We start from the raw sequence: 25860 nt of genomic DNA on the forward strand, positions 1-25860 counted from the left end.
TCTAGAGGACAATTTGGAATTATGCCCAAAAGGCTATAAAATTGGATAGCCTTTTGATAGTGTAATAAATATCATTACTAGGTCTTTATACCAAAGAGATCATAAAAAAGGGGAAAGGTCCTTCTTGGACAAAAATATTTATAGCAGCTCTTTTTGTGGTGGCAAAGAATTGGAAACTGAGGCAATATGTCCATCTATTGGGGAATGGCTGGACAAATTGTGGTATATGATGGTGATGGAATACTACTGTACTTAAGAAACAATGAGCAGGATGATTTCAGAAAAAGTTGGAAAGATTTACATGAACTGGTGCAGAGCAAAATAAGCAGAACAAGGAGAACACTGTACACAGTAACAATATTGTACAATGATCAGCTGTGAAAGACATAGCTACTCTCAGCAATACAGTCTCAGCAGGACATTTCTGAAGGACTTCTGACAAAGAATACTATCCATGTCCAGAGAAAGAACTATTGGAGTGGATGCAGATCAAACCCTATCATTTTTCACATTAGTTTTATTTGGGTTTTATTTTGGGATTTTGGTTTTAAATGAATATTTCCTCACAACAATGGACCAATATGGAAATAAGTTTTGTATGTTAATATAGGTATAACACAGATCAAATTGCTTACCATCTCCTGGAAGTGGGGAAGGAAGAGAGGGAGACAATTTGGATCTTATAATCTTGGAAAACGTACAGTTGAAAATTGTTACTACATGAAATTGGGAAAAGAAAATATCTTTGAATAAAAAACAAAATAAATAAAATGAAATGAAATGCCATGGAGGGAAGTAATGGGTAAATAAGGCTGGTGAGGTAGGTAGAGCCAAAAACTTGAACCCAGGAATTAAAAGTTAAAGGAAAGTAGGAAAGGAAGGGGGCAGTGCATTTATGAAGTTCTTATTTAAGGGCATATGCCAGGTACTATTATTTGACAATATTATTTCATTTGATCATTACATTAACCCCAGGGAGGTAGGTACCATTATCCCCATTTTACAGCTGAGGAAACTGAGGCAGAAGTGACCAGAATTACACTGCCTGGCCTGGGCTGGATTTGAACTCAGGACTTCCTGACTCCTGGCTTGGAAGCCACCAGCTTGCCTATTCTTTCCATTAACACCACTGGGTCCAGAATTGAGACTACTTGTATTAGTTCCTTTGCAAGGGTTATCCATTTTCAGACCGTAATCCCCTCGTAACATTCCCTAGCTGTTCCAATTACAGCGAATCCTCTTTCCTTCTTTCCTGCCAGACTCTCCCTTAAACAGAGCCTGAAGTGTACACAATGGGCCAGAAGGTGGCGATGTCGTCCCCGAGGCAACCAAGGGAGCCCTTCGTAACGTTCCCACGCATCTCATAGGTTAGTTGGTTCCTCTCAGCTTCCGTCGAGCAAGGTACAAGATGGCGCCCTCCGAGACCGTTCGCCTGCGACTCCACTTCGACTACCCGCCGCCTTCTTCTCCGCGCTGTTCAGTCTTCTGGCTCCTAGCCGACCTGACCAAATGTCGAGTGGTCACTGACCTGGCCAGCCTCATCCGCCACCGCTTTGGCTTTAGCTCTGGATCGGCATTGGGACTCTACCTGGATGGGGGATTACTCCCCCCCACGGAGAGCGCGCGCCTGGTGCGTGACAACGACTGCCTCAGGTGCGTGCGCGTACGCGTAATGGATGGGGGCGGGGGCTGCCTCAGGTACGGAGTCGGGTGGGGCATGCGCAGAGTTGCTAGGCTCGGGGCGGGGGAGGAGCCCGCTCTGTGATTCCCACTTCACGTTCTAGTGTTCTGAGTTCGTTGCCGGCATGCTCTTGAGTTAGGTCAAGGATGGGAACACCTGTGGACGTGAAGATACTCGGAAGTCACTTCTTAGAGTGGGCAAATGCCATTGGCAAAGCACGTGTTTTAAATTTTCTAACTGGTGGTTACTTTAATTAGTCTTGAACCTCTTTTCAACTTGCCCCTCCTCCCTCTCCTTCCCAGTCTTCTTACACCTAGCCATTCCTCTCCCCCCCCCCCAGTTCCCTCCCTGACATGTACTCTTCTAGGCGTGACCCCGATAGCCTCCTGGCTCTTCTTTGGACCGGATACACTCTCTCCAGACTCCGGGCATTTTCACTAACACCTCCCCCCTTCCCCCGTTCTTGGAATTCACTTCTTCCTTATTTCCGCTTTTTCCTGGCTTTCAATTCCCTGCCCAAATCCCACTTTCTACCGGAAACCTTTAACTCGAGCCTTCCTTCTGGTGATTATAATCTACTCTGTTCGTAGCTTCTTTGTTGTTCTGTCGTGACCCCATTTGGGGTTTGCTTGGCAAAGATAGTGGAGCCGTTCGTCACTGCCTTCTCCAGCTCATTTTACAGAAAAAGAAATTGTGGCAAACAGGGAGGGTCTAGTGATTTGCCCACGGTCAGACTGCCTGAGAACTCATTTGATTTGAACTCATAAAGATTAGTCTTCTTACTCCAGGCCTGACATTCTATCTACTTGGCGCCACCTACATTGCTTGTAGCATGAATTCTCTTACTGAGACCTAGTTCCCTCTGGATTATACAGTTTCTCTGCTGGCTTTTTCCATCATTAGTTGCATTTTCATTCATAACTCAGATTTTTGTGTGGGGGAGTTGCAATACTCTTTGCCCCTCATTCCCACATCCATGCCCTCTCTCTACCTCCATCATTCAGTAATCTCTCCTCCTTTGAGGTTCATTCAGTCCACATTTTTCAGTCAGGCAAGATTCTGGTAGCTGTTATCTGCCAACCTCCAACTTTCTTTTCCCTTCCTAAAAGAGTTCAATGCTTGGCTGAGGCTTTTTTTTCCCTTTCCAGTTCCTTCCCTCATAATAGAAGACTTTGTAATATATTTTGATACTCCTTTTCCTTAATTTATTAATTTCTCATGACCCCTTCCACCACATCTCAGCTATATGCAGAGATGGTCATACCCTTGATCTTACCATCACCCGCACTATTCCACTTTTATGTTTGTAAACTTTCTAATTTATTCCACCTTGTACTCTTTGATCCAATGACACTAGCCTCCTTGAACATGACACTTAAATCGGAGCCATGCCTTTTCACTTGCTATCCCCCATACTTGGAATTCTCTGTTTCTTGGATTACCTAATTTCTTTCAGGTTCTAAATCCAGCTTTCTTCAAGGAGCCTTTCTAGAACTCTTAATCCGAGTGCCTTTCCTCTAAGATTATCTAAAATTTCCCATTTCTGTGTATTGTTTCTACATAATTGTTGACTTATTGTCTCCCTCATTAGACTCAACTCCTTTGTGAGCAAGGGCTTTTTCCCCTCCTTTTATATAACTTCAATTCTTAGCATAGTGCCTAGCATTTTTAAAAATATAAATTGACTAGGCCCTTAATAAATACTTCTTGGCTTTGATTGACTTCTAAGAATTGGAAATGAAGAGGGAGTACATTCTAGGCACATGGGTTAGACAACTTGTCCAAAGGTATGGAATTGTTAGTGTATGAGGGACAGCAGTATGACCACTTTGGCTAAAAATATAGGGTGCTTGAAGGGAAGTAATTGATAATATGATTAGAGCCAAATTGTAAAGGTGTTTAAATACCACACAGAAGCATTTGTATTTGATACTGGGATTTTTTGAGTAGTGGAGGTCTGTGTTTTGGGAGCAACACTTCTGCAGTTATGGAAGATTTTGCATTTGATCCTGGAGAGGATAGGGAGCCACCAGAGTTATTGTGTAGGAAGATTATGGTCAGGCCTGACCTATGCTTTAGGAAAATCACTGTAGTGGCCAAATGGAGGATGGATTTGATTGGGAAAAGATTTGAAGCAGATAGAACCACCAGCAGCTTATTGGCAGTAATTAATTGCGTGAGGTGATGAAGGCTTGCACTAAATTGGTAGCAGTATCAGAGGAAAGAAGGAGACATAATTGAGAGATACTATAAAGGTGAAATTGAGAGAGAAGGGGTAGGGGTTGAGGGCTGAAAAAATTTAGAAGAGCCATTGTGGAGAGTGGGATAATTGGTTGATAAGGGAGATATAGTAAAATTGTCTAGCAGCAGTGAGAGCCCAAAATAAAAATTTGTTGTGGGCCCAGTTAGAACTGTTATGTGATTTTTTTCCTGCCTTTATTCAGCAGCATGGGTGGATAAAGATGTTGCATAATGATGAGAGTGATCTAAGGCTGAGACTTGGCTGAGCATCATTTTTGTGTGTTTTTCATTTGTGTCTAATTCTTTGTGACCCCATTTGAGATTTTCTTGGCAAAGATACTAGAGTAGTTTGCCATTTCCTTCTCCAGCTCATTTTTTGCAGATGAGGAACTAAGGCAAATAGGGTTAAGTGACTTTCCCAGGGTCACAGAGCTAGCCAGGTGTCTGAAGCTGGTTTTAACTTGAGTCTTCCTGACTCCAGGCCCGGCACTCTGCCCACTAAGCCAGCTTGCCTCCTCCTTGAGCATCATTGATGGTGTGATAAAGGGGTTAGGAATTCTAGATAGGAAGACAGTTAAGAGTTGAATTGGTTCACCAAGGAGTCAAAATGAGATTGACTAATATAAGGAGATGGCCTAGGAGAGAATTGAGGAGTTCAGGGATTGGAATTTGTAGCAAAGATAGAGAATCAGGTTATCTAAGGAAAGACCCTCTGTCTTGGATAAGGGGATTTCAGAATTCTTGAACATGGAGGTGGTACATTTGTGGGTGATGGCAGGATTCTGGGTGTGAACATATTTGTGTTTTGAGTTGTCTCATTTCTCCATAGTTCTACCACCTTCAGACCTGGGGCCAGTTCAGCTAAACACCCCAGGAGATCAGCCAGCAGACTGTTCCTCCTTCTTCACCATCCATCTAAATTATGAGAAAAAGACTGAATCTACCATTTATAACATTGACCCCGTTGCAGTAACTACTACCTATAAATAGGTTTATAAAGGCTGTTTTGCTTATGTGTATATGTAATCTGATAATGATGTTAGTGTTTACCTGTACGTTTCTTTTTTCTGAAATCCCATTTTCACCAGGGGCAAGTAGAGGCGTCACAATGACAGTAAAGCAGGGGTACAAGGGCATGATTTTGTCTGATGTAGTCCTCTCCCAATGAGAATCCTGGAAGAGATAATTATGGTAGGGGTAACTGGTAAATTGTCATCTTTTAGCCAAAATGGATTTTTCTCCTTTTTCATCTTTTATCTTTCTGTGAAATTTGATACCAATGACTGTCCCCTCTTAAACTTTCTTAACTTTGGTTTCTATGATATTGTCTTGATTTATTTACAGCTCTGATTATTTCCTCTGTTTCCTTTAGCAATTGTTTTTTCTCTTGCTTCTTGCCCCTTGAGAGCTACCTAAAAACCTATCTTTCCTAATTCTTACCTCCTTTAACCTACTCCTTTCATTAAAGTAAAAAGAAGTCTCCTTTACTGAAAGTTTTCCATTCATTGTATCTAGTTTCTACCTCTTATTGAGCATTCGTTCATCCTAGTCATGGAAAAGATAAAAGCAGTATATGATATAACCCCTGTCCTCAAGAAGTTTATACCCTGCTTGGGGAAACAAGATGTCAGTAAATAATTTTTAAAATACTCTATTTTCAGTGATTTATAGAACATTTCTACTTTGATAACCTGTTGTCACCTCAACTTCAACATGTTCATGCTAAACTAGTTATATATTTCCTTTTCCTGTCACTCCTACACTTTCCCAATTCTACATTTCTGCCACTGTTGCCACTATCATTCTTTCTTATAGCAGTCCTAACTTAAAATTTGTAATCCTTTTGTACTCCTTTTCTTATATCTAGTGTCATATGTCTATCATTGTTTATGGATTAACTTCACCAGTTTCCCTAAGTTACTGACTTCAAAACCAAAATCCCTAGTCTAGCATGTAGAGGACCCTCAGTTTATGAACCAAATCGAATATTCTATTACCTTTCAATGTGAAGATTTCACTAAAGCTGGTTTCTTGAACACTGTACTTGTTCCCACCTTTCCATCTTTGTTCATGGTGCTCATAAACATGTGGAATATTACCTCCAAATCCCACATTAGGCATAGGATCATAGAGTTTGGAGCTGGAAGGCTTCTTAGAGAGCATTTAGTTCAACCTCTTAATTTAATACATTATGATCTGTAAGGCACAGCATAAAGTCACTAGTCTTCAATGGTGCCTTTCATCATTATTATGACCCACCCTGATTTCACCTTTTGATGAACTCAAAATCACAGAATTTGAGAGTTGGTGTCTCATGAAGTCATTAACTTCTATTTACTCAATTCTAATTTTTAAATACTGATTTTCTTCCATGACCTTTTGGTCCTCCTTTTCCACTTGGTCCATTCTACTTTACATGGAACTCTTTTCTTCTTTGGATTTTTGTGCCTCTTTTTCCACATGACCAATTTTGCTTTTTAAGCTGTTATTTTCTTTTTGCATTATTTTTCACTTCTTTTTCCCATTTTTCTTCCACTTCTCATTTGATTTTTGAATTCTTTTTTGAGCTTTTCCAGTACCTGAGACCAATTCCCATTTTTCTTTGAAATTTTGCGTGTGATTGCTTTGCTCTCACTGTTCCCTACTGAATCAATGCCTTGTTCTTCTTTGTCTCTGTAAAAAATTTCTATGATTAGGTGTTTCTTTTGCTGTTTGCTCATTTTCCCAGCCATTTTTATGGCTGTGGACTGGGAATTCTGAAAACTGCTGATTCTGCCTCCTCTACTGAAGGCTTGCAGGACTTAGAACTTTGAGCAATTATTTTGTCCTGAGGCTAGGGGCTTCCCCACAGGGCAGGCTTGAAAGAGCCAAGCACTAAGGACTTTGGGGCCTCACTCTGGGATTTCAAGGGGTGATTAAGGGGGGGTGCTCTGCTGTTGGCTTAAGCAGGGTCCCAGGAATCCAAAATTGACCTATGCCTGAGCTCAAAACCTGATGCAGTAGTTGGAAGGTGGCCACCAGCACTCTGTGTATAGTCTTACTTCCAATTGCCCCTTATTCCATCAAAATTGACTCTTTCTGTCTACCTTTCAAGTTGTTTTCTGTAGGAGAGCCCCTTCACTCCTGTCTCCTTATTGGATCTCTCACTGCAGTCATTTTGAGGCACTGTTTTAATGTTGGTATGGAAGGATTCTCTGAGCAGTTCCAGCTTTCCCTGCTACTAAGCCACTATCTTGGCTCCGCCCCAAAATTTGAGAGTTGGAATGGACCAACCCTCTAAATGAATCAATGCAAGAAGAAACCCCTATTATAACATACCTGAGCAACAGTCACTCAGCCTCTACTTCAAGACCTCTGAAGGAGAGCCTACCACCTCTTGCTTCAGCCTATCCCTCTGGGGCAGGTTCTAATTATTTGGAAGCTTTTTCTGCCATCAAATCTGTTCCTCTTTGCAGCTTCCACCTACTGCTCTTGGCTCTGCCTGCTAAGTCCAAATAGAATAAATCTAATCCCGCTTTCAAATGTCAACCCTTCATATACTTGAACATATCTATTAGTGCCCCCCCATCTTTTTTTTCTTCGTCATAAGCATGCCTAGTTTTTTCCACCAATCCTTATATGTCATGAACTCAAGTAGTTGTTCTTTTGCATTATTAATTCTTTCTTAAACCTTGGTCCTCAGAACTGAACATAATATTCCAGCCAAGATCTGAGTAGGACAAAGTACTATGGGATACTCACCTCCCTATTTATGGAAGCTATTCTTCTCATTCCAGGCAGCTAGATGGCTCATTGGATAGAGTGCTAGGCCTGAAGTTAGTAAAACTCATCTTCCTGAGTTCAAATCTGACCTCAGACACTTCCCAGCTGTGTGACCCTAGACAAGTCACTTAATCCTATTAATCTTAGTTTCCAATTTGTTTTAAAAAAAGAAAATAGCTAGAGAAGGATACGACAAACCACTCCAGTATCTTTGCCAAGAAAACTCCAATGAAGTCACACACACTTGAATATGGCTGGAATGACTGAACAACAACAAATTCTATCTCAAAGTTACATTAGCTTTTTTTGGCTGCCACAAAACACTGTTGAGTCACTGAGTTTGCAATCTGCAATTGCCTTATCTTAAACTCGTGGAGATGATTTTTTTTTTTTTTTTACTGATCTCAAAAAAACCCTTATGTGATCTGTCTGTCCCTGCCAACGTGTTCCATATCTTTCCTACCTTCTGTAGCAAAACTCCTCAATAAGTCTTCATCCTTCTTGGCCTCTCTGCAGTCTTTGACACAGTCAGTCACTCTCTTGGATACTCTATTCTTTCTAGATTTTTAAGGTACTGTTTCCTCTTGATTCTTTTTCTACTTTATCTGACTTTTCCTTATTCTCCTTTGTTGGACCTTCATCCAACTCCTAATTATGGGCTCTGTCCTGGACCCTCATCTCCCTCTATACTATTTTACTTGTGATGTTATCAACTCTCATGAATTAAATTAGCATCTCTATGTTGATAATTCTCAAATCTGTTTATTTAACAAATCTAATCTAGCATTCTCTGCTGCTCTCTAGTTTTACAACTCTGATCTCTTGATTTGAATGCCCTGTAAACATCTTAAATTCATGTCCACAGCTTACCTCTTTTTTTTTTTAACCCCTTACCTTCCATCTTGGAGTCAATACTGCATATTGGCTCCAAGGCAGAAGAGTGGTAAGGGTAGGCAATGGGGGTCAAGTGACTTGCCCAGGGTCACACAGCTGGGAAGTGTCTGAGACTGGATTTGAACCTAGGACCCCCATCTCTAGGCCTGGGTCTCAATCTACTGAGCTACCCAGCTGCCCCCTACAGCTTAACTATCTTTCTTCCCAAATTCTTGCCCCTTCCAAACTTCCCTGTTATTGTTGAGGGTATTACCATCATCCTTCTAGTCCCTTATGCTTGCAACATAGATGTCATCCAAAACTCCTCATTCTTTCTCACCCTTCCATATCCAATCTGTTGCCAACGCTTGTTGATTTTACATTCTTTCATATATGTTCCCTTCTCTCCTCTGACACCTCCACCACTTGTACATTACCTCACAACCAGAGGAACTAGTGGAATAATCTTTTGGTCGGGCTCTGCTCCAAGTCTTGCCCTCCTCCAGTCCATCTTCCACCCACTGTCAAAGTAATCTTCCCAAAACACAGATCTGACCATGCCACTCCCTCTTCCACTTCTCAGGAAATTCTACTGCTTCCCCATCACCTCTAGGATCAAATAAAAAATCCCATTAGATATTCAAATATAACTTGTCCTTCCCTAACTTTCTAGTCTTCTTGTACCTTACCTCCCACATCCTCCCCACCCTGCCCCAGCCCCACTATTTTTAATTCAGTAATGCTAGCCTCACAATTTCTCACACAAGATCCTTTATTTCTCAACTGTTGCATTTTCTCTGACCATTCTTCATACATAGAATGCTTCCTCTCACCTCGGTCTTCTTACTTTGCTGGTTTCTTTCAATTCTCAGCTAAAATTCCACCTTTCACAAGAAGTCTGATCTCTCTTGTGCCTTCTCTGCATTGATTATCTCTGATTTATTCTGCATATAGCTTGTTTGTGTATTGTTACTTGCATGTTATCTCTCCCATTAAATTGAGAATTCTTTTAGAGCAGAAACTTTACCTTTTTTTGTATCTCCAATACTTAGCACAGTATTTGGCACTTAATGTTAGTGAATGACTATTCTTTTTCTCCCAGTATAAGTATAAAATATCTTTTTTGTCCTTAGCTTTTCTCACCAGCTTCAACTCATTTTGAACTATAGCATTGTTGGCAGTTTTTTTATGGAACTGTATCACATTCTTACATTTTTCTTGCCTTTTGTTAGTGGTGGTCATTTGGTTCAGTCATGTTCAACTCTTGTGACCCCATTTGAGGTTTTCTTAGTAAAGATACTGGAGAGATTTGCCTTTTCTTCTCCAGCTCATTTTATCAGATGAAGAAATAAGTCAAACAGGATTAAATCATTTGCCTGGGGTCACACAGTAGTGAATGTCTGAGGGTAGATTTGAACTCAAGAAGATTGGTCTTCCTGATTTCAGGCCCTATGGTTTATCCATTGCACCACTTTGCTGTCCTTTCTCTTCTCTTACCTGGCTTCTATCTTCTGTATATTTCTTTTTTTAAGTCCATGTTGGCTGGTTTATTTCATGTACATCCACATTGGTCTCTTTCAACAAAACTAATTTTTATAAATTATTTCCTTTTATGTTTTCACAATTTCATTCTTGAGCATTTCCCAACCCTGCTCTGCTGACTTCGCTTATAGCATTTTACTCTTTGGGATCCAACTTATCTTTCCTTCAGTCCAGAAATTGAAATATATTCTTCCAAGATCTAGAGCACATATCAGATTATGCCCAGTTTTCATTCCTGAGAGATATCCTATAATCTAGGATGTAGTGGTTATTTCCATTGCAGCATCCAACTAATTCTTCCTTTTTTTGTACTATATAATTTTAATGATTGCTTAGCTCCTGCAGGGAAGGTGGTTACCATTCAATTAGAATAGAATTAAAAAATCCTAATCTGATCTGCCTAACCAGGTTGTCAGGCTCCTAGGGCAGGGGCTATGGTACTTGTGTGTGCCCTATAGTGCCTAGCAGAGCACTAAGCAGCCCTTGGTGCTTAATAAGTATTTTTCTATTTTTGGTTCAATTTTGATAACTTTTCTGGGGTACCTTGTATTTTATATAGTCTACTTAGAATATAGTTATATCTATGGTGGATATCCTTGTAGATCTAGCTTTCATTACTAAATAAACAGCCACCTCTATGGGAGATTTATTTTCTTTTCTAAAACCAGATTATCAGTGTAAATTTATAATTGTTGCTTCAGATTGGAATCTTAACAAATTCACTCTAGTCTTCTGGACTCCTTGATTTCCTGTAGCACTAAGCAGTGAATACCTGAATGGGAACAGAACCAAAATAAAGACTCTGCCTATTACCCAATCTACTATTTGATTATAAACTGCCTTGTATTCATGACCTTCCCCTTTCCACCCAGCATAATAACTAACTATGTTGTAGTTTATTTCCCTATTAGACTATAAAATCCTTTGAGCCTAAAAACATATTTTAAAAACTTTTTGTTTTTTCCAGGATCTATGTGAGAATTTATTTTTTTATATACTGTATATTTCCAACATTGGGGTCCTGGATTAGAGAGGCTGTAGTCAATCTATTGACTTTTGCATTTCCTTTGTTCTTAGGAACTCTAAGGAATGTTTCCCTACCCTTAAAACCTGATTAATAGGTAAGGCACTTCCTGCTAGATTTGGGACTGCTCCTCTTCACCTGTGATCTTAATAGTTCCTCATTAACTATTCACCATTCAGAAATGTCTTGAGATGTCCAGTGGATCCCAAATTGTATTTGTAGACCAGCATGAAAAAACTTCCTTGCCTTTGATTATCGAGAAGTTTAGTGACCTGTTAATTTATTGATTAAATGGTAGCCTAATCAATAAATTGATATTCTTACCCCCCCAAAAAAAGACTTTAAAATATTTTAATTATAACACCTGTTTTGCTTATTAAAATTTCTTACTTGGTTAGTTAATAACTTTTGTCTCCCTAAGTAGATTGTCTCTTGAAAACAAAGACCATAATCTTTGTTTTTAGATTTTAGCACTTAAAAATAATTAAAGATGCTATTGCCATTTAGTGAAGGGAGTGGGGCTTTGAGGTTATTTTGTTTCTTTCCTTTTTTTTTTAACCCTATCTTAGAATTGATATGAAATATAGGTCGTAAGGCAGCATAATGATGAGGGCTAGACAGTTAGGTTAAGTGACTTGGCCCTGGATCACATAGCTAGGAAGTACCTAATTTGATTTGGTTTGAACCCAGGATCTCCAGACTCTATAACTGGCTCTGTGTCTACTGAGCCACTTAGTTTTTAGGATATTTTTCTAAATTGCTTAGAAATGAATCTTTGTTGTAATTTTATTTAAATTCAGTTTTGTTGTTTGCAACAAAATTTAAGCTCCAACTTTGTTGCAGCAATAATACATTCACAACAACATAAGAACTTCATATTGTTCTTGAAGAATTTTAGTCTTGCTATTACTAGACATAATTTGTCCTATTTGTTGAATTAGCTGGAAAGTAAACTTGCAGGAAAACTTCATTGCTCTGTAAAATATGTTTATCATTTGAACATATAGTATTTCAAGATGTTTTGTTTCTCTTCATTTCATTAATCTCAGTAGTTTTTATATTGATCTTAAATTGTTCATACTTATAAGTTTTTGTGCTGTGAATTCCTAGAGAATGATTATAGATAATTTGCTGCTGATAGCCACTTGTGATTTTTTGTTATTCAGTCATGTCCAGTTTTTGGAGCTTTTTTTTTTTTTTTAAACCCTTGTACTTCGGTGTATTGTCTCATAGGTGGAAGAGTGGTAAGGGTGGGCAATGGGGGTCAAGTGACTTGCCCAGGGTCACACAGCTGGGAAGTGGCTGAGGCCGGGTTTGAACCTAGGACCTCCCGTCTCTAGGCCCGACTCTCACTCCACTGAGCTACCCAGCTGTCCCCTTGGAGCTTTTTTTTGACAGATACTGGAGTGATTTGCCATTTCCTTTCTAGAAAGAATTAAGGCAAACAAGTGATTTGCTGAGGGTCACACAGCTAGTGTCTGAGGCTGGATTTGAACTCATGAAGATGAGTCTGCTTGATCCAAGCTCGGTTCACTATGCACTGTGCCATCTAGCTGCCCCACGTGAGAATACATCCGTGTATTATCATTTCTTATTAACAGTATTCCAGTGTGACTTTCTTTTATCCCTTAGAGAATGTTTGTGATCCATTTGTTTGTAGTCATTTTAGTTGAAAGAGTACTAGATTTAGAATCAAAAGATCCAGACTTGTGATGAGCCTATGGCATATGTGCCAGAGAGGGCACAAAGAGCCATTGCTGATCCAAACTCTTGCTTGGCTCTTAACAGTTACTAGCCATGCGACCTAGGCTGATCATTTGAACCCTCTATAAATGGAGATTATAATACTATAGCAACTACCTCATGAGGTTGTTGGCAAAGATCCAATTAGATCATGTTTGCAAAATGCTTACTAATTATAAAGTATTATGCAAGTGCAAAATTTATTTCATTTACATCATTCACTAATATTTTTCCTTTTACTTATAAAATACAGTTCTTTAGTCCATTTTGGGCTACTAAAAATTGTTATCAAAATGCAAATTGCTTCTAATACAGAGAAAGTCCCTGGATAAGAAAGCATGATATATGCTAAAATGGGCTATAGAGGGATGTCCTTGCAGCAAATGTGAGTCATAGAGTTATTAAGTGAAAATGTAAATGAAATATTTAGTGAAATATTAAGTGAAAATGTAAATAAAATGTTTTGGGTGAAATATATCATAGAATATTTTTTTCTGGATTTGTCTCTTTCTGCCTCACCAGAGAATATGCTAAAATTCTAATGAATTTAGCATTTTACTAATATATGGTATGAAAATGTTTGTAAGATTTTTACAAATTACATTCCAAAGCCAAAATAAACAACCCATTTATATTACATTTTGAGGTTATTTAGATTTCCTATTCTTTTTATTATTAGATGATTAGTACTTGGTTGTATTAATCATATTCATGAATTGAAGAGGGTAGTGCTTTTTCTTTTGAATGCTGATATAAGTTCATCAATATTTCTGTATTTCATTAGCAAAGCCCTGCAAGAAGAGATAGTAAAAATACTTCATCTAAAATAACCATAGGTAGAATAAAATACCTGGGAGTATATCTGCCCAAAAAACCCCCAGGAACTATTTACCATAGTTTTTAATGAATTAAAAAATTTTAATTTTTTTATTTTAAAATTTATATATTTTTTATTTTAATATATTTTAATATTTTAAAATATAAATATTTTTTATATTTTTATATTTATATTTTTATATTTATATTTTAAAATAAAATGTTTTATTTAAAAATTTTAATGAATTAAAAAAATTCATACAAATAAAGTCAGATTTAAATAATTGGCAAAAAAATCATTATTCACAAGTGGGCAGAACCAATATAACAAAAATGACAATCCTACCTAAACTAATCTCTTATTCAATGTCATCCCAATTAAATTACCAAAAAAAATTTTATTGAGCTAAGAAAAATAATCATTCATTTGAAGAACAAAAAGGTCAAGGATATCAAATGAATTAATGAAAAAAAATGTAAAGGAATGAGGAATAGCACTACCAGATTTATAAAGCAATAAGTATCAAAACTATTTGGTACTGTTAAAAAATAAAAAAATGGATCTATAGAACAGAATAGACATATAAAACATAGTAGTAAAAATTATAGTAATAACCTTGTGCTTGAAAAATTTAAAGTCCCAAGCTTTTGGGATAAGAATTTACTATTTGGTAAAAATTGTTGGGAAAACTGGAAAGCAATCTGGCAAAAACTATATCTCATATGATGTACCAAGATAAGATCAAAATGAATACATGACTAGATGTATAGAGAGATAAGCAAATTAGAAGAACATGGACCATATTACATATAAGGTTTATGGATAGAAGAATTTATAAATAAATGAGAGCATTATGAGATGTATAATGGATAATTTTTATTATATTAAATTTTAAAGTTTTTATATGGATAAAACCAATGTAGCAAAGATTAGAAAGAAAGCAGAAAAAAAATTAATACACATTTTCTCAGAAGTCTCAAACTAAATATGTAAAGAACTTTTTCAAATTTATAAGAATGAGTCACTTCTCAATTGATAAATAGTTAAAGGATATGAAGACAGTTTTTGGATGAAGAGATCAAAGCTATTGTAGCCATATGAAAAAAATGCATTAAATCATTATTAGTTAGAGAAATGAAAATTTAAAAAATTCTAAGACATCATTATCCCTATCCAATTGGCTAAAATGACAAAAGGGGAAAATCACAAATGTTGGCGAGGATGTGAAAAAATGGGGGAAAAAACCTCACTAATATCCTGTTGATGGAACTATGAACTGATTCAGCCATTTTGGAGAGCAATCTCAAATTATGCCCAAAATGTTATAAAATTATACCTTTTGACCCAGAAAATACCACTATTATATCTGCTTCCTAAGGTGATAAAAAAAAAAAAGAAGAGAACCTATATATTCTAAATATTTATAGTGTCTATGGTAGCAAAGAACTGGAAATTGAGGGTAAACTAGTTGTGGTTTATGATTTATGGTGAAATACTACTGTGCAATAAGAAATTATGAGTAGGTTTAATTTTTTTAAAACATGGAAAGACCTACATGAAATTATGAAGAGTGAAATAAATAGAACCAAGAAAACATTGTATACAGCAACAGAAATACTGTTTGAAGAATAACAATGAATGTCCACCTATATCCAGAGAAAGACCTATAAATAGAAGCATGTATGATATGGTTTTACATATGTGTGTGTGTGTGTATATATATATATATATGTACATATACGCTTATTTTTTGCCAGTGATGCCTTCTGTAAGATTTAAATTAATACCCAATAAATCCAAGTATTATATTTTATAAAGTTTATTAATAATCACTTGAAGTAGAAGAAATAAAAAGAATGAAAGTAAAACTTGAGTAAAAACACCTGAGTAAAATTCTCCTACCTCTCACGTTAACCCCACCTCCACAGCCATGTTTCCAAGAGAAGAGAGAGAGGGGGTGGAGCTACACAAAACTTATATCCTCCTTACATTAGCACCTAACGTGAGAAGGAACATGGAAAGCTGGGAAAGAAAGTTTTGGGGAGCAAATCCTAATTACACAATGCCCCCTGTGATTCCATTGGGAAATGAGCATTTAGAAATCTCCCAGATTTACGTGTCTAGTTTCCCCAATGAATCATTACCCATAACCAACTTATATCTCTAAAGATCTTTAACTAGAGGTACATACAATATTGTATTTTCTAAAGGTAAATTGCAATAATTTGGGGATAAGAGGGAAATAGAAAGAGAACAAAAAGTCAATCAGGCGGCAATCCCCTTTGGCATAAGAGTTTACATTCAAAATAAATGTGTTTAATCCCCCACAGTTCAATTCACTACATCCCAAAGTTCATTCTGGATCTTTTGGTGCAGTGTGTGGTTTCTGCAGGCTTCTTTATGGTGCCTTCTCCAAACAGTTCACTTTCTTGATTCGGGGAGATAGCAAGTTTCTTATTCTAAAATTACTCTAAAACAAGAAAAAAATTTTATAAATCTAGAATTTTATTACAATAATACAATCTCCCCTGAGGAGGGTGTTGACCAATACACAGATCACCCTGGGATACATGGCTGAGTTATGAGGTATATGAATCAATTATCAAGAGAAAGTCAAAAACATTTAAAAAAAAAACCAAAAGAGAAAAAAGTAACCTCTTCATGAAACATAAAATATCAAAGGTCTCATGTATAAAAATTCTAAGTAAGGAAGAATAAATCCATAACAGGTCCTTGAATCAGGGTCTGAGTAAAGTGATTTGTGTCCCACAAGCCTGTAGTAGCAATTATGCACTTACCCAATAAGGTCTACAGAAAATTGCCATACTATGAAAAAGAGAGAAAAAGGGCTAGATTTTGAAGCAGAAAGGAAATATCATTCCCTGGTCTGATTTTACCTTCGTTCTCAGGGATAGGGAAGCCAAAATGGCAGCCAGACTGAGGTACTTGGTAGAAGTCTGGATCTGGCACAGGGAAATCCTGCATCTGACATTGTCAGACAGCTGCTTCCTTGAACCCCAAAATAAGTTCAAGTCCCCTGTCTTGGCCCAGAATCTCATCAATCCCACTGGGATTGGTTGGTCTCTTTGATCTTGTGCTCCTTGGCACTGTGCAGGTTAACTTTCTGCTTGGCACTATGCAGTGGCTCTTTTGTGATCCCTTCTCCTGGAATCAGATACAATCATTAATCAAAGTCCCATAATATTTAACAATCAATGGCAGGTTTCCATAATCTAAAGCTTTTTGGTATGCATTGACATTAGAGCTAATGGACATTTTAAATTTATCCTAGTGCAAAATCAAAAAACCATAATACTAGTAACATGCTTCAAGTACAAAAAAGAGAAAAAAGAAAGCTCAAATACTCTATTGCATATACAAGGAAAAAACAATAAAATTTTTAAAAATCAAAAATATATAGTTCACATTCCATGCAGAATAGGGAGAAAAGGGAGGGAGACACCTCAGAACTGTAATGTAACAGTTTCTTTTTCAAAAGTGTTGATACAAGATTTATATATCATAGTGCTTTTGTTTGGAGAAATTGACACAGGTCTTCCCATAACTCTAGGCTTTTCTTGCTCTTTTGACAGAGTTAAATTAGAAGATGTTGAAATTTCTCAGAACTCTTTAGCAGACAGTAATGGACTCACTTACTCACACAAAAAAGCACAGAAGAGAACTGCATGGGAGGAAGAAGGTTCTGATGCAGAAGAGAAGCATTGGACGGGGGGTGAGATCAGTGAAACCTCTATAGAAACATATCAAGTCACAAGGAAGAAAAACAAGAAGAGAAAAAGGAATGAAGGAGGAAGTGAAAATCATGGAAAATGGACCCCCAAAAAATTAGGGAAAGAGAAGGAAGGGAAAGTTGAAGATAAGAAGCAGAAAAAATCTATAAAGCTATCTAAAATAAAGACATTGCTGCCAGAAAGGACCAAAAACCATAATACTCCCAAGAGTGCTTCCAATAAAATAATTTCTGCAAAAATCAAGAGGAAAAAGCTTATTGGCCTGTCTACTAAAGATAACTCTGATACCTCATCAGATTCTGATTCTTATGCCACATCATTAGATAGCCGCAGCAAAATAAGTCTTGGTGGTAAGGAATTAGAGACGCCATCATTTATCACATCAAAGCCATCTAGTAGTTCCCTCCCAAGTGCAAATAGACTTTTTGCCAGCATTATCAATAAGAATAGAGGAAATCAAGAATCATCCTCTAGTTTGGATTCCAGTTCAGATGACCAGAGCAAGATGCCAAGTAGAATTCCATCATTTGCTCCTCCATCAACTGTAACAGTATCTTCAGGATCTTCACAAGCAAATGGTCTGGATACAGGCAGTCACTTAGGATCAAGACGGGAGATGCAATTTTCTGATATGTGGGATAAGCCAGTATTGGGGAATAGTGGAAAACAGTTGCCACCTCTGGCTCCAGAAAAAACAACTCACCCCAGCAGTTTTGGAAGGGGACGGGGAAGAGGAGAGGACTTTTTCCCCTGGAGGGGACCTAGGGGCCGGGGTTTTCGTGGAGTCAGAGGACGAGGGAGAGGGGGAAACAATTACATGTTTAATGGTGAATCTCAGAAACAGCAGCAATTAACCGAAGTAGCAAAAAACACTCCATTTGTTACCCAGGTATGTGGCCTTCTTTTTTCTGTTTTATTTTTACTCCCTACATATTTAGCCAACTTGAGATATGGTGAGCCTCGAGTTTATCTATTCAGTATGTATTACTACTAATGAAATCAGCCAGTCATTGAGCATTTATTGTCTACTGTATGCCAAGCATTATGCTAGGGATACAAAGACAAAATTAAACAAATTACCCTCAAGGATTTAACATTCTTTTGAGGGTGTTAGTGAGTCTGTATGTATGTATTTAAATATAACTAAAAGTTAATTTGGGGGCTAAGGGCATAAGTAGCTAGATGAATCAGGAGGAGTTTTATGTAGAACATAACACTTGAGCTGAGTTTTAAAGGAGTCGGGATTTTAAAAGCTGAGGTGAAGAGGGAGTGCTTTCCAAATATGGAGGACATCCAGGGCAAAGGCACAGAGATGGAAGATGGAGTGCCCTTGGTGAAGAACAGCAAAGTGACTGCTCTAATTGGACAAAACAGTGTGGGGAAAAAAAAAAGAAGAATGTAAAACAAGGTTGAAAAGGTAGGTGGGCATCAGGCTATGAAGTACTTTAAAAGCCAAACAGAAGGGTTTATAATTGATCTGAGAAGCAATAAGATAGAGTTGGAGTTAGGGTAGTGATGTGATTAGACCTGTTCTTGAAGAAAATCATTTGAACATCTATGTGGAGAAAGGTGTAGAGAGGCTCTTCATAGTAGAAGACCAATTAGAAGAATTTTGTAGTGTCCATGCCGCAATGTTGAGAGACTGCACTAAGATGTTGAAGAGGAAGAAACAAGGTTTGATAACTGATTGGACATATGAAATGAGGGAGGATGAGGCATTGAGGAGAGATAATACTCAGGTTATTAACCTGGAAAACTAGGATAATTGTAGTATCCTAGGCAAAAGCAAGAAAGAGCACTTAAGGGGAAAGATAATGAGGCCTCTTTTGGACTTGTTGAGTTAGTGATGCTTAGTAAACTTCATGTTGGAAATGTCCCATAGACAGGGGGAGATGCTTGATCAGAGTTCAGAGGACAGAATAGATGGATACATCTGGGAGCCATCTAGATAGAAGTTTTAATTAAACCTCTGAAAGAGTGTGGAAAAACCTGGAAAACCTTGTGGTATACTCAGAGTTGGGCTCCATCATAAGGATAATGATCCAGCAAAGGAAACTGAGAGGGAACAGTCATGCAGGTAGTAGGAGAATCAAGGGAGAGCATTGCTATGAAAACTCTGTGCAATGAAGGATCTAGGAGAAGAGGTTGGAGAATAGTGTGCTGTAAAAAGTTTGGGAAGGAATGAAGATTGAGAAAAGATTATCAGATTTAGCAACTAAGAGTGTATTGGTAACTTTGGAGCTATTTTAGCTGAGCAATGAGGTTGGGAGACAGATTTCAAAGGGTTGAGGAAAGAGAGGTAATGGGGGTAGGACAACTTTTTCTAGGAATTTGGCTGAGAAGAGGAGAGGAAAAAAAATTAAGGAGATGGAAGGATCTAACAAGGGGGAAATATAAACAATTAAAGATTGTAAGCAGCAAGGAAGGAATTGTTAAATGAGAAGAGATTAAAGGTTAAAGAAAGAGGTATGGGATAATAGCCCTGGCAGTTTTCTGGAAAAGATGGGAAGAGATGGTTTCAGGAGTAAATATAGAGTGTTGGCCTTTCACTTCTTCATAGCTATCATTGTTTTTGTAGAATCCAGTACCGCCTCTTCAGAAGGACTACAGTCTACTTCCTCAATTAGCAGGACCCCCTAGGGTGGGGGAAAAGATTGCATTTAAGGTATTTCTTCCCTCCCCACCCATGTCCCCAGCATCTAAATGACCTGAGAAACTAAAATAGATTGCAGGAGTTCTTAACTTGGGGTCTATGGATAGATTTCTGGGGGTCTTTAAAAATAGTTTTTAATAATGATATTTCAATATAAGTAGTTTCCTTGACAGTCCTATGTATTTTATTTTACCCATTCAAAAAACAATATTCTGAGAGGTCCACAGGCTTCACCAGATTACCAAAGGGAGTCATGTCATAAAAAGTTAAAAACCCTTGGTCTGTTAGATTAGACAATTAAGCAATAGTTTAAGATATTTCCCACTTCCATCCCCGCCACTCATTTATCTGTTTAATGTTGGCTGGGCAGAAGGAGTTAGGAGAGATCAGCATTATTGCATGACTATACTATCTTGGGAATTAAAAGTAAGAAGCTTTCCCAGGAATGAGAAGACAGAGGGCAGCCTTAATCCAGTTTCCATTTTTGTCCTTTCTTTCCAGATCTAGTTTCCCTCACTGTTTTCCTTTTCTCCCCCACTTTCATTCTTGTCTCAACTTTGTATGTTACATAAATGGCAAATGGGTATCATTTATTGATATGGAAAACCTCTTAGTTTTCCCCCAGTGTTATCAACAATGGAATAGCTAAATATCCTTATCATGTCAGCATTTTTAAAAGTTTAAGAATGAACAGTTATATTGTTTTTTTTTTCTGTTTATCTTTCTTAGCTTTTAGAACTGACACCAAATTATTCTCCTGATGTCTCTAGTTACAAGGTACTTACTTTAAAATTGTTTTTTGACAAAAGGAAAGGTATTTAGAGCACATGGTTTAAAAATAATCTTAGTAAGTCATATTTATAAGATTTGATATCACTTTAAACATGCTTAGTGTTTTTAGTTATATAAACTTTATTATATCAGCTCATATTTATGATACTTTTTTCTCTTTATATTTTTTATTTTACTTATTTATTATCAATTACATGTTATAACAAATTTGCGTACAAGTTTTCCTAAATTATATGATCAAACTTATCTCCCTCCCTTCCCTTCCCCATCCTGCCGGTGGCAGGCAATTTGATCTGGGTTATACATATATTATATATGATACTTTTAAAAATTTACAAAGCACTTTACTGTTGACAACCCTGTGAAGTATGTGGTACAGGTACTATTATCCCCATTTTACAGATGAGACTCTGAAAGCTAAAGTGATTTGCCAATGAGTATAGAGCTCATAATTGTCTGTGATAAGTCTCAAACTCAAGGTTCTTGACTCCCAATTCAGTGCTTTGTTTACTATGTCATGCTTATTTTCTATTGAGCTGAGTACTATAGTTAACAGGAAAATAAAAAAATTATTAATATTCAAACAAAGTGACTGGCTAGCCATTTCTTTTTTTTTTTTTAAGCCCTTACCTTTCATCTTAGAATCAATACTGTGTATTGGTTCCAAGGCAGAAGAGTGGTAAGGGCCAGGCAATGGGAGTTAAGTGACTTGCCCAGGGTCACACAGCTAGGAAGTGTCTGAGGCTAGTTTAGAAGCCAGGACCCTCCCATGTCTAGGCCTGGCTCTCAATCTACTGAGCCTCCCAACTGCCCCTACCCATTTCTATTTTAAGCTAGTAATGGGTGAACTTTCCCATGTACTTCGTGAAGGATGAACATTTCCAACTAAAGAAATAATTTTTGCAGTTGGCTTTCTTAGCCTATAACATCACATTTTTCATCTCACATTTTTCCTATTGTGAACTCTTAAATGAATGAATCTAAGCAAAAGCTATTAGAGGCTTAGATAATTCTAATAAGATTAGAGTTTCACATAATTATACTGATGATGGTTACATTAACATGTTTCTTTTGAGTTGTCAGTTTATAACTTTACCTTTGAAATTGAGCTTTTTAATACCTCTGAGACTTTCTACTGGCAGATTGCTTATTACTATTCAGTAAATTTTTGATTTAGCCAGAATGATCCAGAAACAATATGTTAGTTATTTATATTTGATTACCTGGAATCTACTTCTTTTTTAAAAGTACATATAGTACTTTGATTAAAATTCCCATTGTGCTATAAACTTATGGCTGAGTTTTAAATTCTAGAACATGCCTTCATAATTCTGATTTTATAATAAACTCTTGATGAGAACTTCTGTCTCCATCTCTCCAAATTATCTTTTAAGCTATTTTTAAAAATTACATCCACTTTTGGAGAACAAAGATTTCCCATTATTGAAGATATTCAAAAGAATGTTCAAATGACTAATGGAAATCCCCAAGCAAGTTTTAGTATGTTTTGCAAATTTTGATTTACAAATTTCTCTGTCCTACAACTGTCACTGTGTCATGTAGCAGAAATTTCCCCGTCAGAGCAGTAGAATTAGCATGACCATACTGGCCAGTCAGTGTTATAGTAGGGAAACTTTTATAACCAGAATATGTGGTGGTGGGGGGAATGCAAGATTAGAGCCTTGAGAACAAGGTATGTACAGGTTAAAAAAGAAGTGGGACCAACTGCACGATTTTGATTCTTCCCTCTTTCCTCCTGGGGATTTCTATCCCTTGCTCAGAAGGCAGTTTTGAAGGAAGAGTTTCCAAAGAGGTTGACAGTAATGACAGCCTTACTGAAATGAGCACATAGCTTCTCATCATTTGGCTGCATGTATTCTGGTATGATTCATTCTCAGTTCCATATAGTTGTATTTTATTATGATATTCAGATTATTTCTGATCTTCCAGATTTGAATGGTTATTGGCTTAAGTTAAATTTTGTTTTGTGTTGAGGTATGCCTGTGTTGTTGAAATGAAATATTTATTAAAACTACATTTTCTTATGAACGTTTTTATTTTGGAAGGAAGGGAAAATAATAAACTACAATGTTGATGCTCAGGAAGTAGACATAGAAATCCTTTCATCTTTACCAGGTAAGTCCCATTTTGAAACATTGGCTGTGGGTTTCTAGAGTGCTTTTAAATAGCTTTCATAGAAGTAGATGAGTTTTGAATGGCTTCCTTGGCATTAGAACTATACTGTTTCAAGATACTCATTCTCATACCAACTATCCAATTGATAGTGAATAGCATAATATCTTACTTGCTTGGAAAATGCATACCCTTATACTTCCTCTCTCCAACCTCCTCTTACCTATGGTTTCAGTGGCGAAGGAACCTGGGAAGTTTGACCTGGTGTACCAGAATGAAAATGGAACAGAAGTGGTAGAGTATGCAGTGTCACAGGAAAGATTGGTATGCTTCTGTTCTGGGAGTTTCTTGGTATCATTCTTGTTTTTTTAAGTTTTATTAATGCTTTATTTTTATTTTTTTAAAAACTTTTTAAACCTTTGTCTTCCTTTTTTAGAATCAATATTGTATATTGGTTCCAAGACAGAAGAGTGGTAAGGGATAAGTGATTTAATCACAGTCACACAGCTAGAAAATGTCTGAGGCCAGATATGAACCCAGGAATTCCCATTTCTAGGCTTGGCTCTCTATCTACTGAGCCACCTAGCTGTCCCTTACTGCCTTACTTTAAATAATTACTTGCCAAGATTTTTGTTGTGGTAGATTTTTTTCTTATTCAAGTATTCTATAATTCTCTTAAGCATGGTTTGACCTCTTTCTGTGCTATTTGTTTAAACTAGGAAATTGCTGGGGTTTTTTGTTTGCTTTTTTAAAAACCCTTCCTTCTGCCTTAGAACCTATATATAGGTTCTAAGGCAGAAGAGCAATAAGAGCTAGGCAGTGGGAGTTAAGTTCCTTGGCCAGGGTCACACAGTTAGGATGTGCCTCAGGCCAGGAATTGCTATTTTTTTAAGTGTTTGGTGTAAATTAGTAGAGCAGTCAGAAATTCTTCAGTGCTTATATTTGAAATCTAAAAGTTTGACAAGAATTGGCTTTTTTACTTTACCTATATTGAAATGAAAAATGTGTTTTACATTTAAGACAATGCTTTATTTAAACGTTATTGTTTTTTTTGTAAACTTTATAAATAGCAAACTCCCATTGTCCCAAATTTAAATAGTTAGGAAACTCAAATACAGAGTTTTTTCATGAAAGGTTTTTCCAATTTTATGAAAGGTCACAAGCTCTCAGACTTATTTTTTTTTAAAAGATCAGCTTTCAGAGTATATGATTAGAATACCTAGATATTGACCCAATCTCTGGATCATATTCTGATCTTTTTGCCACACTGCATTTCTAGAAATTTTTTAGTAAGACGATAGTAGGAAACATCATTTTCCTCTGCTTACACAGCTAGGTTTATTGATGAGTTTGTAATTTTTGTTGCTAAATGATGCATTGTTAATAAAATCATTAATAAAATTGTACTTTTAGGAAGGCTAACAGAATTTAACAAATGAATGGTAAATGAAATACTGGTCTTGTTTTTTATCTGTTTAAGAGGAACAAATTTGTGGAATGCAGAGTGGCAAAAGAAAGGAAATTACTTTACCATCTGATAATCACAAGGAATAGAATAGAAGTCCTATATATGAGGAACAAGGTCTTAGAGAGTCTTCTGAATAATCAAAGATTAATTCATTTAAACAAGTACTTGTTAAGTCCCTGCTATATGCAAAGCACTCTGCTTGATAAGGAACAAAGTTTAGCTAGGATGTGTTCCTTTTTGTTAGTTTAGAACAGTGATGGGCAACCTTTTGAGCTTAGTGTGTCAAAATTCACCAAAAAACCGAGCATAACTTGGGTGGTGTGTCACTTCGAGAAAACAACCCATAATTTTGCTTTATTTATAGTTTAAATAACAAAAATGTATAATTGTAATATATAACAATAAATTTATTCATTCATTTATTTATTTATTACTCCCTTCTTATTTTTATTTTTTAGAAAATTTTTCCATGGTTACATGATTCATGTTCTTTCTCTTATATAACTGTATCTAATAAACCAAAATAGGTAAATTAATATAGGTAGAATTGTCATCTATAGTGCAGAGTGTCTACACTACACCACAGCAAATGTTTCATCCTTGACATGAGGCCCCATATTTCTTGCCGCATGTCATCAAAAATGGTGCTGACACACGTGTCATAGGTTTGCCATCACCAGTCTAGAAGGAAGATAATGGAAACAGTGCCAGTTGTTTTATTTGAGTTTTTTTGTAAATGTTCATTTAGTATCAGATGTATTTTATTTCAAGGTACATGTAATTTATTATATCTCAGCCAGGGTATTTATTTACTAGAAAACAATGTTTTTCCGTCATTTGGGTTAAATGGAAGTTGTCTATATTTAATGATGAATTTATCCCACTAGAACATTCTACCAGAAAGGTAATATCACCATATTAAATGTTTTTTTGAATTTTTTCCTCAGATAACTATTCGTTGGAAAGAACTGATTGAACCAAGACTGATTATTGAGCCTCCCTCTAACATTCCAAGTAAAGAATAAGGCCTGATATAACCTTTATCATTCCTCCCAATGTATATATTGCCAGATAAGGAATAAATATATAGGTTCAAATAGTTTACATTTTTTTTTGGTTTGTTTTAGGATGTTATGAAGGTGACTATATAATTTGGATCTTTTCTAAATAAAATATTTCAACATCGTAGAGTAAATAATTTTTTTGGTATCTTTTCATGTTATATACTTTTTGTTTGTTTGTTTGTTTTTTTAAACCCTTAACTTCTGTGTATTGGCTCCTAGGTGGAAGAGTGGTGAGGGTAAGCAATGGGGGTCAAGTGACTTGCTCAGGGTCACATAGCTGGGAAGTGTCTGAGGCCAGATTTGAACCTAGGACCT

General features: G+C 36.7%; 1 protein-coding gene across 3 annotated transcripts; it reads left to right on the forward strand.

The window, feature by feature from the left end:
* Window positions 1–1393: 1393 nt before the first annotated feature.
* COIL (coilin) lies at window positions 1394–25644 on the forward strand. Of its 3 annotated transcripts, XM_044673455.1 has the most exons (7): window positions 1394–1653; window positions 17277–18324; window positions 20014–20100; window positions 20818–20865; window positions 22947–23016; window positions 23249–23337; window positions 25429–25644. In XM_044673455.1, the coding sequence occupies exons 1-7, from the start codon at window positions 1409–1411 to the stop codon at window positions 25504–25506; spliced, it is 1665 nt and encodes a 554-aa protein (XP_044529390.1). In that variant the 5' UTR covers window positions 1394–1408; the 3' UTR covers window positions 25507–25644. The 3 variants fall into 3 exon arrangements, 2 of the variants coding, with proteins under 2 accessions (XP_044529390.1, XP_044529391.1); XM_044673456.1 differs by lacking the exons at window positions 22947–23016; window positions 23249–23337; window positions 25429–25644 and adding an exon at window positions 22662–22739; XR_006506093.1 differs by lacking the exons at window positions 20818–20865; window positions 22947–23016; window positions 23249–23337; window positions 25429–25644 and having other exon boundaries at window positions 17277–18852; window positions 20014–20094.
* The last annotated feature ends 216 nt before the right edge of the window (window positions 25645–25860 follow it).

This window comes from Gracilinanus agilis, chromosome 4 (genome assembly GCF_016433145.1).
Source record: "Gracilinanus agilis isolate LMUSP501 chromosome 4, AgileGrace, whole genome shotgun sequence".
Classification (NCBI taxonomy): domain Eukaryota; kingdom Metazoa; phylum Chordata; class Mammalia; order Didelphimorphia; family Didelphidae; genus Gracilinanus; species Gracilinanus agilis.

Bases quoted from the DNA above. Each gene is read 5' to 3' on its own strand.
- COIL (XM_044673455.1), top strand. From the start codon at position 1,409: ATGGCGCCCTCCGAGACCGTTCGCCTGCGACTCCACTTCGACTACCCG. The intron at 20,101-20,817 runs GTATTTCTTCCC...TATCTTTCTTAG, and splicing joins GGGAAAAGATTGCATTTAAG to CTTTTAGAACTGACACCAAA. The intron at 23,017-23,248 runs GTAAGTCCCATT...CTATGGTTTCAG, and splicing joins AATCCTTTCATCTTTACCAG to TGGCGAAGGAACCTGGGAAG.